Source organism: Esox lucius, chromosome 13, assembly GCF_011004845.1.
Source record: "Esox lucius isolate fEsoLuc1 chromosome 13, fEsoLuc1.pri, whole genome shotgun sequence".
Classification (NCBI taxonomy): Eukaryota; Metazoa; Chordata; class Actinopteri; order Esociformes; family Esocidae; genus Esox; species Esox lucius.
This window is the reverse complement of record NC_047581.1, coordinates 2,376,694-2,396,687: the sequence shown is the minus strand read 5'-3', so window position 1 is coordinate 2,396,687 and position 19,994 is coordinate 2,376,694. Positions and strand designations below refer to the sequence as shown.

Genomic DNA, 19,994 nt, shown 5'->3' with positions numbered 1-19,994 from the left:
ATATTTCCATGCCATCTCAAATTTTTTTCAAGATTTTCCCGGCTACATGTTGTGTCATACGTTTGCTCAGTTAATCGTGTTCATTTAGTGGTTGATTGGGTGGTTCACTGTGTTCATTTGTGTCATCTGAGTATTTATCCACTAATTTTGTTAAGATTGTTTCCATGTCTATTTCTCTTGTCATCGTAGTCATGTTTTCAACATTTAGCTCCTCTGGATGTTCATCATGATATTGATCTACTAGTTGTCCAATGTCAGCTTCCATGTGCGACTCATTTGGTGTGGTGGTTTCATGTGTGCCACATTGTTCAGCATTATCAATTGGCAAATTCACAGGCCGTGTAACAGAAGTGTGACAAGATGGCGAGCAAGGGAATTTAAAATCGGCACTCAGTTTTCCTTTTCCTGCATGTTTTGGAATGTTTACTGCTGTTTTTTAACTGTAATGACAACTTCATGCAATTCCTCATCATCTGATGATGGCTGTTCATAAGTGACAAATTTGTCAACATAGTCAACAACTATGTTGTGTTTTTGTCAATTTGAGGTGTTAGCTCAACCCAGAACAAGCAATGACAATGAGGTGAACCTCTATTTTGGAATTCAATTCTATAGAAATACTCTGTTATTCCTCCAATAGGAGCAGCTGGGGACGTAATGACATTTTCTTGAACCGTTTCTCATTGCTATAGACACATTGGGTGGAACCTGTTGCAATTTTGATATGTATTGATATGTATATAAATCTGTGTTTTTGGCAAATCTGCCGTCAGCGTTTAAGCAAACGTGTATTTAGATATTTTGCCACAGTTAGCTTTTCTTTGCGACTGTCGTGAAAAGTAGGACCCCCCTTCTGGTATAACATCGGAAAAAATGTCCCTTCATTACTTTGATCTTCTAAAAGTTTTAATTGGATAACTGCCTTCAGCTGGAAAAATTGATAACATTTAATAAAAATGTTGATCAAGAACATCTAGGACAATATTGACAGGTTGTAAGCATGTATCTAGAAAAATCCCATGATTTTTTTCATTGTATCTTCCTCAGGTTCATCTGTTTCTGAATCAGTGTTCTCTTCATTTGATATAGGTTCATTTAGTGGAGTATAGTATTTTTCTGTGGGTCTCTTGTGATCCTGAGCTGATGTTATGACATCAGTTTCAGTAAAATGACCAATACGTTGACTGGCCTTATCTTGAACATCTACACATTTGTCTAATGGATTAGTCCATTTGGCATTTATATCATCATACCATTTATTATTTGCAATTAAGTAGTCCAAAGCACTATACACACGGTTTGTATGAACATGATATTCATAATGTCGTTCGTATGAAAGCTTGTGTTTCAGTTTAATGCGTAGCATGAAATCATTCTCGTAGTTTCGAGGGAGAACGTTTGTTACTTGATCAACATCAGACGGGACACAAACAACATGTCCCTGACAACCATTTTGCCCTCCTTTTGGTAATGCTAAAATTATAATAAACGGTATGTGTCTTGCAATCAGGTGTTGCTCGAGTGAATTTCAATATTTTAACTCAGAAGGAATGGGTTCCAAATGTAAGTTATTAACAACACTTTCTTGAGGCATTTTACCATATCAGATTTTTCGGTGACGTGTGACATATAACCAGTTTACAGGATTCTGTACGGCCTTTGCAGTTCATGTGACAGTCTGTGTTACACATGTGTAAGTATGTATCTGTAATGCACTGGTTGGCTAAAGCAAAGATTTTATCAGTGGTTATGTAACGCTCAAGTTTACATTCAACAACTTGCTTTCTGAAAAGCTGTCGATGACATACTAAAAAAACAAACTCAGGCCCTGTTTGAAGATTTTTCCAGAAAGACTCAATTACAAATTCATTGTCAGACTGCAGCTTCTTTATTTGTGTGCATTTTTTTACGCTGTGCTGTTTTACACTCATTTGAAACTAGACGTCAGTTTGGAATGCTGTACATCTATTTGCATTGTGTTGCACTCTGTGTTACACTCTGTGTTACTCTTTGAAAAGACATTGTTAATCTCAATTTCTGTAGTATTTCTTGCCATGTGTGCTGCATCTGCTAGCTGCTTATCAATTGCGATGTCACTTATATCAGTTGCACATTGTACATCGTCACAAACCAGTCACTAGCAAGTGGTTAATGTGGTTAGGTATCTTCCCCATCTTTCAACATCCCGACTTTGCCACAAACATACATCTTTTAGCTTGTTAATTAGGATTGCATTGAAACTGTTTGTTACACATTGAACACCTTCAATGGCTTTAAAAATGATATGTCCTTGGTGAAATGAACCGCGTACACATCTAGTAATATTTACATCAGCTGTATTTGAAAGTCTTGGTGTGGTTTAAAGTTGGTGTTCTTGTGGCATCACTCATTTCAGGTGTTACCGTGGTTTGCATATGTGTTAATGTTTAAGTCACATCTCTTTTGTTTATTCAGAGAGTTTAGGGTATTGTGAGAGTTTGTAATATTTGTGATATTTGTAAGAATTTGTTCACCTCCCCAGTCCTTGACTGAGGAAGGATTCTGACAGAGATTGCCAGGAGAACGGTGTGGGACAGCTGACCCACACCTTGTAGAGGAAAGAGGCAGTATGCATGCTGCTCCACTGGTCCTTGAATGGGTGTGTGCCATGTTGGACTCAAACCCCACAGCGGACACTAACTGTGATATAGAGGAATCACAAGGCACAGACAGAAAAGACCCAGATGGTGAAATTAGGGGAGGGAAACTTGTAGAGCAGTTGCCCTATGACATAAGCCCTTACGTGAGTTCTTCTTCCATGGCATCTGAAAAACTAATAATTAAAGCTGGAAGCAGCATTGATGGGTTTCAGCTTTTAACTACAATATGACTTAATAGACTCAATTTACGCTGAGACCCATGCACCATACATTTACATATTTTGAAAAGTCTAGAAAAAAACTAAGACAATCATATCGTTTTTCTGGTATTACATCAATAATGGTTGTACATTGATTTAATGAGGCCTAGAATGTCTAAATTTAAGGAAACAATGACCGCATTTGTCATATGAAAACAACAATACAATACAGTGGGGAGAACAAGTATTTGATACACTGCCAATTTTGCCCCACTTACAAAGCATGTAGAAGTCTGTGATTGTTATGATAGTTACTCTTCAACTGTGAGTGACGGAATCCAAAACAAAAATCCAGAAAATCACATTTGTATGATTTTTAAGTAATTATTTAGCATTTTATTGCATGACATAAGTATTTGATACATCAGAAAAGTAGAACCTAATATTTGGTACAGAAACCTTTGTTTGCAATTACAGAGATCATACGTTTCCTGTTGTTCTTGACCAGGTTGGCATACACTGCAGCAGGGATTTTGGCCCACTCCTCCATACAGACCTTCTCCAGATCCTTCAGGTTTCAGGGCAGTCGCTGGGCAGTACAGATTTTCAGCTCCCTCCAAAGATTTTCTATTGGCTTCAGGTCTGGCCACTCCAGGACCTTGGGATGCGTCTCCTTAGTTGCCCTGGCTGTGTGTTTCGGGTCGTTGTCATGCTGGAAGACCCAGCCACGACCCATCTTCAATGCTCTTACTGAGGGAAGGAGGTTGTTGGCCAAGATCTCGCGATACATGGCCCCATCCATCCTCCCCTCAATACGGTGCAGTCGTCCTGTCCCCTTTGCAGATAAGCATCCCCAAAAAATGTCCACCTCCATGCTTCCCGGTTGGGATGGTGTTCTTGGCGTTGTACTCATCCTTCTTCTTCCTCCAAACACGGCGAGTGGAGTTTAGACCAAAAAGCTCTATTTTTGTCTCATCAGACCACATGACCTTCTCCCATTCCTCCTCTGGATCATCCAGATGGTCATTGGCAAACTTCAGACGGGCCTGGACATGCACTGGCTTGAGCAGGGGGACCTTGCTTGCGCTGCAAGATTTTAATCCATGACAGCGTAGTGTGTTACTAATGGTTTTCTTTGAGACTGTGGTCCCAGCTCTCTTCAGTTCATTGACCAGGACCTGCCGTGTAATTTTGGGCTGATCCCTCACCTTCCTCATGATCATTGATGCCCCACGAGGTGAGATCTTGCATGGAGCCCCAGACCGAGGGAGATTGACCGTCATCTTCAACTTCCATTTTCTAATAATTGCGCCAACAGTTATTGCCTTCTCACCATCTGCTTTCCTATTGTCCTGTAGCCCATCCCAGCTGGCAATTTTATCCCTGATGTCCTTACACAGATCTCTGGTCTTGGCCATTGTGGAGAGTTTGGAGTCTGTTTGATTGAGTGTGTGGACGGGTGTCTTTTATACAGGTAACGGGTTCAAACAGGTGCAGGTAATACAGGTAATGAGTGGAGAACAGGAGGGCTTCTTAAAGAAAAACTAACAGGTCTGTGATAGCTGGAATTCTTACTGGTTGGTAGGTGATCAAATACTTATGTCATGCAATAAAATGCAAATGAATTACTTAAAAATCATACAATGTGATTTTCTGGATTTTTGTTTTAGATTCCGTCACTCACAGTTGAAGAGTACCTATGACAAATATTATAGACTTCTACATGCTTTGTAAGTGGGAAAACCTGCAAAATCGGCAGTGTATCAAATACTTGTTATCCCCAATGCATGTGACTCAAATCTACACAGACCTCACAAAGATTATCCCTAGAATGCATATGATGGAAATCTGTCAAAGAACTTTAAGCTTTGTGTGCATATAAAGCACTTATATACTTCTTGTGTGTTTCCATGATAATGTACCTGAAAATGAAATCCATAATTCCATTTGCAATCAGAGTAGAGTAATTAAACAATGTTAATAGAACATTTCACCAAATAATAAATGGTATATAACAAACCCAAATTTATAGTGATTTGTAAAATATGTTTAAATATTCTGAATTATTTCAAGTTGGGCATGTTTCCCGCTTTAAGGAACTTGACCTATAATTTACAGTTTACACAGTTATCCATATTATCCAACACTACCATGCAGCATATAATTAAGTTGGCAGACCAGGCGACTGTAGAAGGCTTAACAGGTTCATCTGTAAGTTAACATCTCTGCAACACATCAACACTGCATTCTACATGACATTTTGACTAAATGGAATGCAGTCACCTTTTCCTGAAAAGTTAGCCAAGGGATTCTTATGTCTTTGCACACAATTGTAGCCAACTAAACAAGCAGTGAAAACAATGGGTGCCTTTTCCTTCTGTAAAACATCATCTCTAAGAGCTAAAACAATGGGTTGCTAAATTACTCACCTGACATCAAATCCATAATGTCACAGCAAATTAGAGAGAACAAGATTACCAGTTGAATACATTTTAATCACCTTGTCACTACACTCCAGTTTCATGTTTTAGTCATCTTGCATGTCTGTTAAAAATGTAACCACAATTGTTGAAAACACTAGGCATGTCAAATTTATAACAATCATCATATAAAGCACAAAGATAATTCAATATTTAAAAATGTTACTAATAGGGCAAATAAATTTCTAACCAATAGGGATCCAATTGAAATACAGTTCCGGAAGCTCATCTGCATGCTCATCGTCCTCATCTGGGTCTTGACCTGACTGCAGTTCGTTGTCGTAACCGAGTGGGTATGGCATCTGGCACTTTGGAGAGGGGTTCTCTTCATGGATGAATCCCGGTTTTCGCTGTACAGGGTAGATGGCAGTGAGTATGGCGTTGTGTGGGTGAGCGGTTTGCTGATGTCAACGTTGTGGATGTCGAGTGGCCCATGGTGGCGGTGGGGTTATGGTATGGACAGGCATGTGTTATGGACAATGAACACAGGTGCATTTTATTGATGGCATTTTTAATGCACAGAGATACCGTGACGAGATCCTCGTCACGGTTGTTGTGCCATTCATTGTTGTGCCATTCATGCACAACCATCTCCTGATGTTGCAGCATGATAATGCACGGCCCCATGTTGCAAGGATCTGTACACAATTCCTGGAAGCTGAAAACATCCCAGTTCTTGCATGGCCAGCATACTCACCGGACATGTCACCAATTGAGCATTTTTGGGATGCTCTGGATCCATGTATAAGGTTCCAGGTTCTGCCAATATCCAGCAACTTTGCACAGCCATTGAAGAGGAGTGGACCAACATTCAACAGGCCACAATCAACAACCTGATCAACTCTATGCGAAGGAGATGTCTTGCACTGCGTGAGGCAAATGGTGGTCACACCAGATACTGACTGGTTTTCGGACCCCCCCGGACCTCCCCAATACAGTGAAACTGCACATTTTAGAGTGGCCTTTTATTGTGGCCAGCCTAAGGCACACCTGTGCAATAATCATGCTATCTAATCAGCATATTGATATGCCACACCTGTGAGGTCGATGGATTAACTCAACAAAGGAGAAGTGCTCACTAACACAGATTTAGACAGATTTGTGAACAATATTTGAGAGAAATAATTTTGTGTACATAGACAAAGTCTTAGATCTTTGAGTTCAGCTTATGATAAATGGGGGCAAAAACAAAAGTGGTACATTTATAAATTTCAGTGTATATAAAAACCTGATTCCAAAAAAGTTGGGGCAGTGTACAAATTGTAAACAAGGAATGGAATAATTTACAAATCTCAAACTTATATTTAAGTCACAACAGAATATAGATAACATATCGAATGTTGAAAGTGAGACATTTTGTAATGTCATGCCAAATATTGGCTCATTTTGGATTTCATGAGAGCTACACAAAGAAGTTGGGACAGGTAGCAATAAGAGGCCGGAAAAGTTAAATGTACAGATAAGGAACAGCTGGAGGAACAATTTGCAACTTATTATGTCAATTGGCAACATGATTGGGTAAAAAAAGAGCCTCTCAAAGTGGCAGTGTCTCTTAAAAGTCAAGATGGGCAGAGGATCACCAATTCCCCCAATGCTGCGGCGAAAAATAGTGGAGCAATATCAGAAAAATTCCAAAGAGTTTGAAGTTATCATCATCTACAGTGCATAATATCATCCAAAGATTCAGAGAATCTGGAACAATCTCTGTGCGTAAGGGTCAAGGCCGGAAAACCATACAGGATGCCCGTGATCTTCGGGCCCTCAGACGGCACTGCATCATATACAAGAATGATACTGTAATGGAAATCACAACATGGGCTCAGGAATACTTCCAGAAAACATTGTCGGTGAACACAATGAACCGAGCCAATCGCCGTTGCCGGCTAAAACTCTATAGGTCAAAAAAGAAGCCGTATCTAAACAAGATCCAGAAGCGCAGGCGTTTTCTCTGGGCCAAGGATCATTTAAAATGCACTGTGGCAAAGTGGAAAAGTGTTCTGTGGTCAGACGAATACAAATTTGAAGTTCATTTTGGAAAACTGGGACGCCATGTCAACCCGGACTAAAGAGGACAAGGTCATCCCAAGTTGTTATCAGCGCTCAGTTCAGAAGCCTGCATCTCTGATGGTATGGGGTTGCATGAGTGCGTGTGGCATGGGCAGCCTACACATCTGGAAAGGCACCATCAATGCTGACAGTTATATCCAAGTTCTAGAACAACATATGCTCCCATCCAGACGTCGTCTCTTTCAGGGAAGACCTTGCATTTTCCAACATGACAATGCCAGGCCATATACTGCATCAATTACAATGTCATGGCTGCATAGAAGAAGGATCCGGGTACTGAAATGGCCAGCCTGCAGTCCAGATCTTTCACCCACAGAAAACATTTGGCGCATCATAAAGAGGAAGGTGCGACAAAGAAGACCTAAGACAGTTGAGCAACTAGAAGCCTATATTAGACAAGAATGGGACAACATTCCTATTCATAAACTTGAACAACTTGTCTCCTCAGTCCCCAGGCGTTTGCAGTATGTAATAAAAAGAAGAGGAGATGCCACACAGTGGTAAACATGGCCTTGTCCCAACTTTTTTGAGATGTGTTGATGCCATGAAATTTTAAATAAACATATTTTTCCCTTTGAGTGATACATTTTCGCAGTTCAAACATTTGATATGTCATCTATGTTGTATTCTGAATAAAATATTGAAATTTGAAACTTCCACATTATTGCATTCTGTTTTTATTCACAATTGTACAGTGTCCCAACTTTTTTGGAATCGGGTTTGTAAAAAAAGAATTAAATTCTTAAATATATAAATAATTGGGTCGCTTTGAGAACTATTTAGCCAGAGAATGTATGTTAATGCATGTGGCCTGTTTTCAGTTAGGCTACTTTCATTGTGGTAGGTGCGTGATCAGGTGTAGGACTGGTGAAGTGGCTGTGTCTTGTTTGTGCCAGCCTGCCTGCACCGATCTATATCTCAATAGTAGGCATAAGCCAATACAAGGTATGAAAAATACAGGTTTCAAAGCCTTTACAAAGCCTTTTTTTTGGTTGCCGATATAATACATATACGCAAGGTGTTGAAGAGGGATGCCAATGGTAAGGTAATTGTCCCCTCTGTTTCAAGACACACACACTTCTCCTGATCATGCGGATGAAAGTAACTGAAAACAGGCCACATGCTAACTGAAAACAGGCCACAAGCTAACAATATAAATTATCTGCTAAATAGTTGAAAGCGACCCAATAATTTATCCATAACGGACAAACACTGAAACTCGTTTGTGTGCTACATGATTGACAGCCCTCATCTGATGGTTTCTTCTCAAGTGTCCAGTTACAGTGTTCCAAGCATAAAACACACAGTCCAATGTGGACAGCTCTTTCAAATGGGTGAGGTCCTGCCCGATTGCATTTGGATGACGCACAACTTTACACAATCCAAATGAAAAGTCTATTGCATTTGAACGACGTACAATTTTACAGCATCCAAATGAAATGTCTATTGATGATGCTTTAGACAACAATTGCAGGGACAATAACCTTGGATGACAAGATTTGAAATACTGGTCTATTTTCTTACTCGATATTATGCCACAAAGAATATGCATGATAGTTTTTCTCCCCGTTAAACATGCAAGGCATTTTTCCAAAATCACAAAGCACATCTTGCTCTCTTTCTAAACAAATTAGCTTCATATATTGGGCTAGTTTTGGGAGTTGAAAGAGAACATTTGCAGTATTAAGCCCATTAAGCACCAAACATATGTTAACTTTTGTTAAGGGGCATATGGCCTACCCATGTGGGGTTGTTGAATTACAACTCAAATTTCATTTTAATTTAACTGACATGGCTACAATTTTAAAGTGCACTTGATAAGTTTAGCCCTCTCTCAGTAAGTGGATTTGTCAAAACAAATGAAAACAGAGAAATTACTACTGAGCAGGGATTATATACTTAGGCTTTAACACAAAACACCCTCTCTACAAAATACAAATTATTAACAGCTAAAGCACTGGTTATAATTTTCATGTCACCAGAATGATTTAAGGTGAACTAACACTAGCTTAGACGGAGGCTCTTCTAGCAAATCTTTTTAACAAAATAATCATGGAACCCTGCATTCCACTAAATATTTGCTTATTTTAGCAAGCCATTGTACAAATAAAAACATAGAACTTATTTAGCTACTTGAGCATAGATTAGCTACTGAAGCTTGAAAACATGACACCATCTGTAAAAAGTCTAATTATTATTAGCTAAACTGTTTGTTATAATGTTCATGTCATCAGAATCATTTTAGATGGAGTGTCATTAGCTTAGAGAGAAGGTAGTTAACCACATTTGAGATAGCTAACGTTATTAGCATTTATTGTTAAGAGTATTGTTAGCTGTTTTTAGTGACCTTGCTAGCTATTCTTTTTGATAAAAAAAATCATGTCAACATAGCATTCCACTAAATATTTGTCTATATTAGCATGTCATTGTATTTTCCAAGCCCATATAGCCTCATTTAAATGACAAAGTAATCATCCTGTCTTGAAAGTCATTAGCACCTGACCAACTCCTGTACATCTAAATGGCAGCTACATTTATCTACTAGCTTCTGGTTAAAATGAACTATTAGCTTGTTACAGTCCTTATTGATTTGCTTACCTGTCACGTAGACAGTCCCAGTACAAGGTAACAAACGTGTTGGACGGGCATGTGATTTCCGTGGGGGCGCAATTTTATCCTACTTACCAATAACGCTTAGTAACTTCAGCAAGATGGACGGAAAGTTAATAATTTTAGCATGCATGGCTTCCTAAGGTTAAATATTTGCTAAATACACAGCTGTTATAGAATATATATAAACTATAAAACATAAGAGGTTTGTCACAGGATGTTTCTGAACTCTGAACTCACACTTTATGAATGTATATCACATGTGTCAAACTCAAGGCCCGCGGGCCAGATGTGGCCCGCCATGGCATTTTACGAGGAGACACGCAGCTACACAGCTTTTTCATTAGCTGTTGATGAAAGCACAGATAACACAGACACAGCGCAGTTATCAATTTTTATTAGAGGCGTAAAGTCGGACCTCTCTATCACTGAGGAGCTGTTGGATGTGGCTGCAATGCATGGGACTACGACGGGACAGGACATTTTTGGTGCGGTGGAGAAGTCCGTAAGTAAAAATGCATTGCAGTGGGAAAACTTGGTAGGATTAACTACAGACGGTGCACCGGCAATGTGTGGAGGAAAAGTGGGCTTGGTTGGACTAATGAAGGGGAAAATGCAAAAAATTAACTGTAAAACGCCTCTGATAACATATCATTGCATTATCCATCAAGAAGCTTTGTGTGGGAAGGTGCTGAGGATGGAGGACATTGTGACCACAGTCATGAAAACAGTGAACTTCATTCAGGCGCGTGGCCTGAATCACCGTCAGTTCCAGCAGTTTTTGCTGGAGATGGGCTCGGAACACGGGGATGTGCTGTACCATACAGAAGTGCGGTGGCTGAGTAGGAGCAAAGTCCTCAAGCGATTTTTTGAGCTCAGGGAAGACATTGCTCTTTTTATGCAGCGTAAAGGAAAACTCATGTCTGAACTATCAGATCCAAAGTGGATGTGTGACTTTGCTGTGTTGTGTGACATAACCGACCATCTCGCCCAGCTGAATCAGAAGCTGCAGGGACGCAAACAAGTCATCACGCAGATGTCCGACACGATCACGGCTTTCCAGCGTAAATTGGACTTATGGATGTGGCAAGTAAAACAGGACAATCTTGTCCACTTTCCTGTTTGTCAGAGCATGTCAGCCTCATTTCCCGAGACTTTTTCATGTACTCAGTTGGCTACCAAACTGAGCTGGTTAAAGACTGAGTTTGATCGGCGCTTCTCTGACTTCAGAGCACAACAGTCTGGCTTTGACATCTTTGCCAATCCTTTCATGACTGATATCTGCACTGCACCTCAACACCTTCAGATGGAGCTAATTGAGCTTCAAAGAGACAGGATGCTGCAATCCAGGACTTTTACCGTCTGCTGCCCCCTGGTTTGATGCCACAGCTTCGACTTCATGCTGCCTGTGTGCTGTCCATGTTTGGGAGCACCTATCTGTGCGAACAGTTTTTTTCCATAATGAATCTGAACAAAAAGAAGCACAGATCACGCCTCACGGATGACAACCTCCATGCTGTTCTACGCATTGCCTCAGCACAGGACCTAAAACCAGACATTGACACACTGGCAACAGGAAAACGGTGTCAGAAATCTGGTCAGAAAACACACAGGTAAGCATTTTTTTAAAAACTTAATTAAAATATAATAAAATGTAATTCAACCAAGAAGAAGAACAGTTAAACTGTGTTCAATTTAATGATTGTGCTTGCATTTTGTTTTGTGTTTATCATTTTCAGAACATGATCAATCGATAGTAGAGAGAGAATCCACTTGGTGTGTTCAAGGACAGGCAGCATCTCCTCATCAAGGCTAACCGAAAAACTTGACCAATATAGTTGTGAACCGAGTCAACCTTTATTTTGGTATTTTTAGTTGCTTACATATTATTTATGTGTAGCTCCGGTTGTAATTAATTAATGTTTGCAGGTCTTATGTGTGTATGCAGACAAATTGTTGTCATCAAACCATCAGTTGGATGCAAGGCTGTGTGCAGCCTTTTTTTGTAAAATGCTACATGTGTCATACATGTTCTTTGCAGCTCAGTTTTATGTTATTTTTCTTTATTCACTTGTACAGTTTGATCCTTCATTAATGGAGTTATGTGGGTTTTCATAAGCTGACAAAATTTAAAAGGATTTATGTTAGAGCAACAAGCAAACATATGTTTTCTATGCAACTGTAATTGGCACTTGAATAAGTTATAATAAATAATGAGTTATTTAACATTAAGGAGTAGTTACATTTATTTTACATTACATTCGATTACATTTAGTTACATTTATAAGTTACATCTGGCCCTTTGAGGACAGCCATTTTGCTGATGTGGCCCTCGGTGAAAATGAGTTTGACACCCCTGATGTATATGTATCAGTATAATCATCACTGAATCATTAATGTATCAATATAAGGTAATCAAGTGTAATGATAATGCATTGCATCGCATCATCTTCCACTTAATCCGGGGCCGGGTCGCGGGGGCAGCAGTCTAAGCAGGGATGCCCAGACTTCCCTCTCCCCAGACACTTCCTCCAGCTCTTCCGGGGGGACACCGAGGCGTTCCCAGGCCAGCCGGGAGACATAGTCCCTCCAGCGTGTCCTAGGTCTTCCCCGGGGTCTCTTCCCGGTGGGACGGGACCGGAACACCTTCCCAGGAAGGCGTTCCGGAGGCATCCGAAACAGATGCCCAAGCCACCTCAGCTGACCCCTCTCGATGTGGAGGAGCAGCGGCTCTACTCTGAGCTCCTCCCGGGTGACCGAGCTTCTCACCCTATCTCTAAGGGATCGCCCAGCCACCCTGCGGAGAAAGCTCATTTCGGCCGCCTGTATCCGGGATCTTGTCCTTTCGGTCATGACCCAAAGCTCATGACCATAGGTGAGAGTAGGAACGTAGATTGACCGGTAAATCGAGAGCTTCGCCTTGCGGCTCAGCTCTTTCTTCACCACGACAGACCGATACATCGACCGCATTACTGCAGAAGCTGCACCGATCCGTCTGTCAATCTCCCGTTCCATCCTTCCCTCACTCGTGAACAGGACCCCTAGATACTTAAACTCCTCCACTTGAGGCAGGCACTCTCCACCAACCTGAAGTGGGCAAGCCACCCTTTTCCGACTGAGGACCATGGCCTCGGATTTGGAGGTACTGATTTTCATCCCCACCGCTTCACACTCGGCTGCAAACCGTCCAAGTGCATGCTGAAGGTCCTGGCTTGAAGGGGCCAACACGACAACATCATCCGCAAAGAGCAGAGACGAAATCGTGTGGTCCCCAAACCTGACACCCTCCGGCCCCTGGCTGCGCCTAGAAATTCTGTCCATAAAAATTACGAACAGAACCGGTGACAAAGGGCAGCCCTGCCGGAGTCCAACATGCACAGGGAACAAGTCTGACTTACTGCCGGCAATGCGGACCAAGCTCCTGCTTCGGTCGTACAGGGACCTGACAGCCCTTAGCAAAGGACCCAGGACCCCATATTCCCGAAGCACCCTCCACAGGATGCCACGAGGGACACAGTCGAATGCCTTCTCCAAATCCACAAAACACATGTGGACTGGTTGGGCAAACTCCCATGAACCCTCCATCACCCTGTAGAGGGTATAGAGCTGGTCCAGTGTTCCGCGGCCTGGACGAAAACCACACTGTTCCTCCTGAATCCGAGGTTCTACTATCGGCCGTATTCTCCTCTCCAGAACCCTGGCATAGACTTTCCCGGGGAGGCTGAGAAGTGTGATCCCCCTATAGTTGGAACACACCCTCCGGTCCCCCTTCTTATAAAGAGGGACCACCACCCCGGTCTGCCATCCCAGAGGCACTGTCCCCGACTGCCACGCGATGTTGCACAGGCGTGTCAGCCAAGACAGCCCCACAACATCCAGAGACTTGAGGTACTCAGGGCGGATCTCATCCACCCCCGGTGCCTTGCCACCGAGGAGTTTCTTAACCACCTCGGTGACTTCAGCCCGGGTGATGGACGAGTCCACCTCTGAGCCCTCATCCTCTGCTTCCTCAATGGAAGACGTGACGGCGGGATTGAGGAGATCCTCGAAGTATTCCTTCCACCGCCCGACGACATCCTCAGTTGAGGTCAACAGCTGCCCACCTCTACTGTAAACAGCGTTGGTAGGGCACTGTTTCCCTCTCCTGAGGCGCCGGATGGTTTGCCAGAATCTCTTCGAGGCCAGCCGATAGTCCTTCTCCATGGCCTCACCGAACTCCTCCCAGGCCCGAGTTTTTGCCTCCACAACCACCCGGGCTGCAGCCCGCTTGGCCTGTCGGTACCCGTCAGCTGCGTCAGGAGTCCCACAAGCCAACCAGGCCTGATAGGACTCCTTCTTCAGCTTGACGGCATCCCTTACTTCCGGTGTCCACCACCGGGTTCGGGGATTGCCGCCTCGACAGGCACCGGAGACCTTACGGCCACAGCTCCGAGCGGCCGCTTCGACAATGGCGGTGGAGAACATGGTCCACTCGGACTCAATATCTCCAACCTCCCTCGGGATCCAGTCGAAGCTCTGCCGGAGGTGGGAGTTAAAGATCTCTCTGACAGGAGACTCGGCCAGACGTTCCCAGCAGACCCTTACAGTACGCTTGGGCCTGCCGAGTCTGTCCAGCTTTCTCCCCCGCCATCGGATCCAACTCACCACCAGGTGGTGATCAGTTGACAGCTCCGCCCCTCTCTTCACCCGAGTGTCCAAGACATACGGCCGCAGGTCAGATGAGACGACAACAAAGTCGATCATCGACCTGCGGCCTAGGGTGTCCTGGTGCCACGTGCACTGATGGACACCCTTATGCTTGAACATGGTGTTCGTTATGGACAAACTGTGACTAGCACAGAAGTCCAATAACTGAACACCACTCGGGTTCAGATCAGGGGGGCCGTTCCTCCCAATCACGCCCCTCCAGGTGTCACTGTCGTTGCCCACGTGGGCGTTGAAGTCCCCCAGTAGAACAATAGAGTCCCCAGTCGGAGCACTTTCCAGCACCCCTCCCAGAGACTCCAAGAAGGTCGGGTACTCTGCACTGCCGTTCGGCCCGTAGGCACAAACAACAGTGAGAGACCTATCCCCGACCCGTAGGCGCAGGGAAACGACCCTCTCGTTCACCGGGGTAAACTCCAACACATGGCGGCAGAGCTGGGGAGCTATAAGCAAACCCACACCAGCCCGCCGCCTCTCACCATGGGCAACTCCAGAGTGGTGAAGAGTCCATCCTCTCTCAAGGAGTGTGGTTCCAGAGCCCAAGCCGTGCGTAGAGGTGATCCCGACTACCTCTAATCGGAACCTCTCAACCTCACGCACTAGCTCAGGCTCCTTCCCCGCCAGCGAGGTGACATTCCACGTCCCTAGAGCTAGTTTCCGTGTCCAGAGATCGGGTTGTCTAGGCCCCTGCCTTCGACTGCCGCCCGATCCTCTTCGCACCGGCCCCTTATGGTCCCTCCTGTGGGTGGTGAGCCCACGGGAGGGCGGCCCCACGTCGCCCGTTCGGGCTGAGCCCGGCCGGGCCCCATGGGGGAAGGCCCGGCCACCAGGCGCTCGCATACGAGCCCCAACCCCGGGCCTGGCTCCAGGGTGGGGCCCCGGCTGCGCCATACCGGGCGACGTCACAGTACTCAATATTTTTTTCATCATTAAGGGGGGTTTGAACCGCTCTTAGTCTGACCCGTCGCCTAAGACCTGTTTGCCTTGGGAGACCCTACCAGGGGCATATAGCCCCAGACAACATAGCTCCTAGGGTCACTCGGGTACTCAAACCCCTCCACCACGTTAAGGTGGCAGTTCAAGGAGAGGATGATAATGCATTGGTAAATCAAATATAATAATCAAGTAACACAAAGGGCCCTAATGGCTCTATTATTTTTATACACATTTCTGAAGCCTGCGCCACCAATATTTAACAAGGAACGTATCTTGGGAGGTTGCGAAACAATGGTGGCGGATGGGGAGGAAGATCCGCCCAGGAATTAGCTTAAGGGGATGGCCAGGAAGGTTATGCAAGATATCACTGTATAAATGTGTGTGTCCTGAGTTGGCAAGACAGTTGTTCCTGCAGGTCAACTCAGCTTTTATGATTGCTCATTAAAGTCTAATTTGAATCCACAAACCCCTGAGTTATTGCATCCATTTTGGCGAGAAGACAAATTTTTCCACGACACTGTCAATCAAATTCGAAAGCTTTTACTTACTACAGTTGTAACACATTCTTTGTAGTGCTCACATCACTAAATAAAGCACATCTCCGATCACATTTGCAGATCAAGGCAAGATAACTAATTACTGTCAGGAATGTAGCTAAATGTAAATGGCTCTATAAAACCAGAACAAAATTCTATAGGCTATATACCTGCCATACTGTGTTTTCGCCAAATATAATTTGTGATGTTTTGGACGGTTGTTCAACACTTCCACACAATTTCCAAGTTTTCTTAAAAGGTGTTCTGAAAAAAGGCTTCATCCAATAAATCTGCAACAAAAATGTATTTCATTTCCTCCATTGTGCGTTAAAAAACAACAGGGCTAAGTAAAAATCTTAACCAAAAATCTAAAGTACTACATGTAAAAATCTAAAAGAAAGTGAAAATAAATGTTGTTTTATTAGTTAGCTAACTGGCCCTTCGATCACACCACACGAGAAATGCTGACATATGTGGCTAGGCGAGATATATTACTCTGGCGTGTCAAAAAAACATCAGATGGGATTCACTCACAATTCTATGTTCCTCAGGGTAGATTTTTAACTGGAGACAGCACATGTGCAAAATCTGATTGGATAAAAGCTCTTATTTATCTGAGCTGCACTGGAAACAGCTGAGGTAGATAATAGCAATGACATTTTGTTAAAAGACTAATGGGAACGAACTTTGTAATATAAATATGCGGGTTTAGTGAATATATATATTAAATTATAAAAAAGATAATTTTCTGATTCTGACATCACTATGCCAGCAGAGAAGGCCTCTGGTCCATCCATCCATCCATCTTCTTCCGCTTATCCAGGGCCGGGTCGCGGGGGCAGCAGTCTAAGCAGAGATGCCCAGACTTCCCTCTCCCTAGACACTTCCTCCAGCTCTTCAGGGGGGACACCGAGGCGTTCCCAGGCCAGCCGGGAGACATACACTGAGCTCCTCTCTGAGCTCCTCCCGGGTGACCGAGCTTTTCACCCTCTAAGGAATCGCCCAGCCACCCTGCGGAGAAAGCTCATTTTGGCCGCCTGTATCCGGGATCTTGTCTTTTCGGTCATGACCCAAAGCTCATGACCATAGGTGAGAGTAGAAACGTAGATTGACTGGTAAATTGAGTCAGCTGCAGTTTTGAAATATAGATTTTTGTACCCAATAACAATTTTACCAAGTTGTCAATGATTTGTGATTAGTAGCACATTAAATGTTAAATAGCATGTCATTAATTACCATTTCTGAAATTTCTGACATAGTTAAAAAATTCGACCCCTGTTCCTAATTATTTTCTTTCTTACTATTTTGTTCAATTACGTTATATTTCATTTTTATTAATGTTGCAAATGACAGATTATAGACTAGAAAGTTTTAGCTATCTTACATGCTTTCCTGTAAAGATAAAATACTGATCAACTTAGCATTACATGATGTCTGGTCTGTCACACAAGTGGAATTTCATAATTTGCAACTTGTTTGCTAAAGTTTGTTTATCCGAATCAAACAAAGTCAGATACAGGTGACAAGATGAGTGACAGGAAAGTATTTAAGAATTGAACTTCTGGTCAGATTGGTGAATCGTCTTTTTTAACCATCTTTGGTTGCAGAGATCATTGATCCCAGAATCCAATGCAATGTAAACAAACATGGCTGCGCTTACAGACAGAAATTTGCCAAACAAGCTCAATGTAACCCAGTGTTTTTCACTGATCGTATATGACCATTACTAAATAATTCATTATTTTACATATTTTTTTGTGAAATTGTGAATAATCAGGTAAATAAAGTCATTATTAGCACTGCTGTTTGGTACTACTGTGCTGTTTATTAGCAGCATTCTGCTACAGTACCAGGGTTTTTACAAACAGTAACATTAGGTTGCATAAGCTACCTAGCATTACTTACAACAATTTTTAACGTTAGCAAATAGAATGTTAGCTAACTAGCGTCCTGGTGAAAACACTATTGTTTTCAAGTCTACTTCGCCAACTAGCATTAGCATTAGCAAAGGCAGAGTGATGCTAAACTGCAAGATTACATTACTGTAACTGTTTGCAAATAGACCTGTTAGTTTTTCTTTAAGAAGCCCTACTGTTCTCCACTCATTACCTGTATTATCTGCACCTGTTTGAACCCGTTACCTGTATAAAAGACACCTGTCCACACACTCAATTTTTTGGGGATTCTTATCTGCAAAGGGGACAGGACGACTGCACCGTATTGAGGGGAGGATGGATGGGGCCATGTATCACGAGATCTTGGCCAACAACCTCCTTCCCTCAGTAAGAGCAATTAAAATGGGTCGTGGCTGGGTCTTCCAGCATGAAAACGACCCGAAACACACAGCCAGGGCAACTAAGGAGTGGCTCCGTAAGAAGCATCTCAAGGTCCTGGAGTGGCCTAGCCAGTCTCCAGACCTGAACCCAATAGAAAATATTTGGAGGGAGCTGAAAGTCTGTATTGCCCAGCGACAGCCTGAAACCTGAAGGATCTGGAGAAGGTCTCTATGGAGGAGTGGGCCAAAATCCCTGCTGCAGTGTGTGCAAACCTGGTCAAGAATTACAGGAAACATATGATCTCTGTAATTGCAAACAAAGGTTTCTGTACCAAATATTAAGTTCTACTTTTCTGATGTATCAAATACCTATGTCATGCAATAAAATGCAAATTAATTACTTAAAAATCATACAATGTGATTTTCTGGATTTTTATTCTAGATTCCGTCACTCACAGGTGAAGAGTACCTACGATAGAAAATACAGACATGCTTTGTAAGTGGGAAAACCTGCAAAATCGGCAGTGTATCAAATACTTGTTCTCCCCACAGTATGTAATCCTCCTGAATAGTATGTCAATGATCTGATTGTACATGGCTTGTATGAAAAGCTTGAGAGTATTACATTATTTGTATTTTCAGGTGTGTTATGTATTTGATATGACCTGCATTTGTTTAGTACACCTAAGGGACAGCAGAGACCTCATCTGGCCCAATATCCACTAAAAACATGAGGCTGCTGAGGGAATAACACCGATATTTAAAGCACTGTACTTTGTCTTGTGTTATCTGAGAGCATCTTGTTATGTCTGTTCTCTGTGCCTTGTTTTGTCTGTACACTGTGTTTGTTTTTTATGATTTATTGACCTGATCAGCGGCCCTGTGGATCAGGTACATAGTGTACATTTCTATAAATATCACGTATGGTTTTCTTTAGCTAATATCTACACATTTTAATGAAGTGATCCATATATAGTTTGTGTTCCCATGGCTATCACAGCCGGCCACCATGACTCACCTAATGTAATGGGGAATTCACCTTATCCATTGTTTGTAGGTCTAATCTTTGTTGCCCAATCACAAATGGCGCTTCTACTATGTCATAAAGCCTGGAAACATGACCTTTAATGTATCTAGGAATGATGGGAAAGGGTTAGGGTCATGGTGACTTGGAGAGGAAAACAACAATGGTGCACAACCTAGCCACAGCAACATTTGGGGATTGCTGTTTTCAGTTTTGTTATGCAAGATAGCTGTTTGTTTACAACCCAAAACGTTTTAGAACACCTATTTGAACGTAATCAAGAGGCAGAGGAAGGGGATTCTGTCCAGGACTTTTTATCAGGCAACGTGAATGACCACTCAGCTCAGACAGGCGACTGTAGACGTGACCCATCCGGATAAGTAGGTTGTTTTTAATAAATATGATGTAAACATTTTCCTCTGTCAACATACTATGAGAATGATCTTTGAAAAAAAAATAGTATCTTACTGATTTTATAACAACACATAAATCCAACTGCGCTACCGGTCCTCTGCTTCCATCT

The 19,994-nt window shown here is 42.7% G+C and overlaps 1 protein-coding gene across 1 annotated transcript; it reads left to right on the top strand.

Moving 5' to 3' along the window:
• Positions 1–10,297: 10,297 nt before the first annotated feature.
• LOC105030856 (general transcription factor II-I repeat domain-containing protein 2B-like) lies at positions 10,298–11,613 on the top strand. Its single transcript, XM_010904964.2, is given in 2 exon segments — positions 10,298–11,342; positions 11,345–11,613. Coding segments are annotated over 2 exon segments (1,314 nt in total).
• The last annotated feature ends 8,381 nt before the right edge of the window (positions 11,614–19,994 follow it).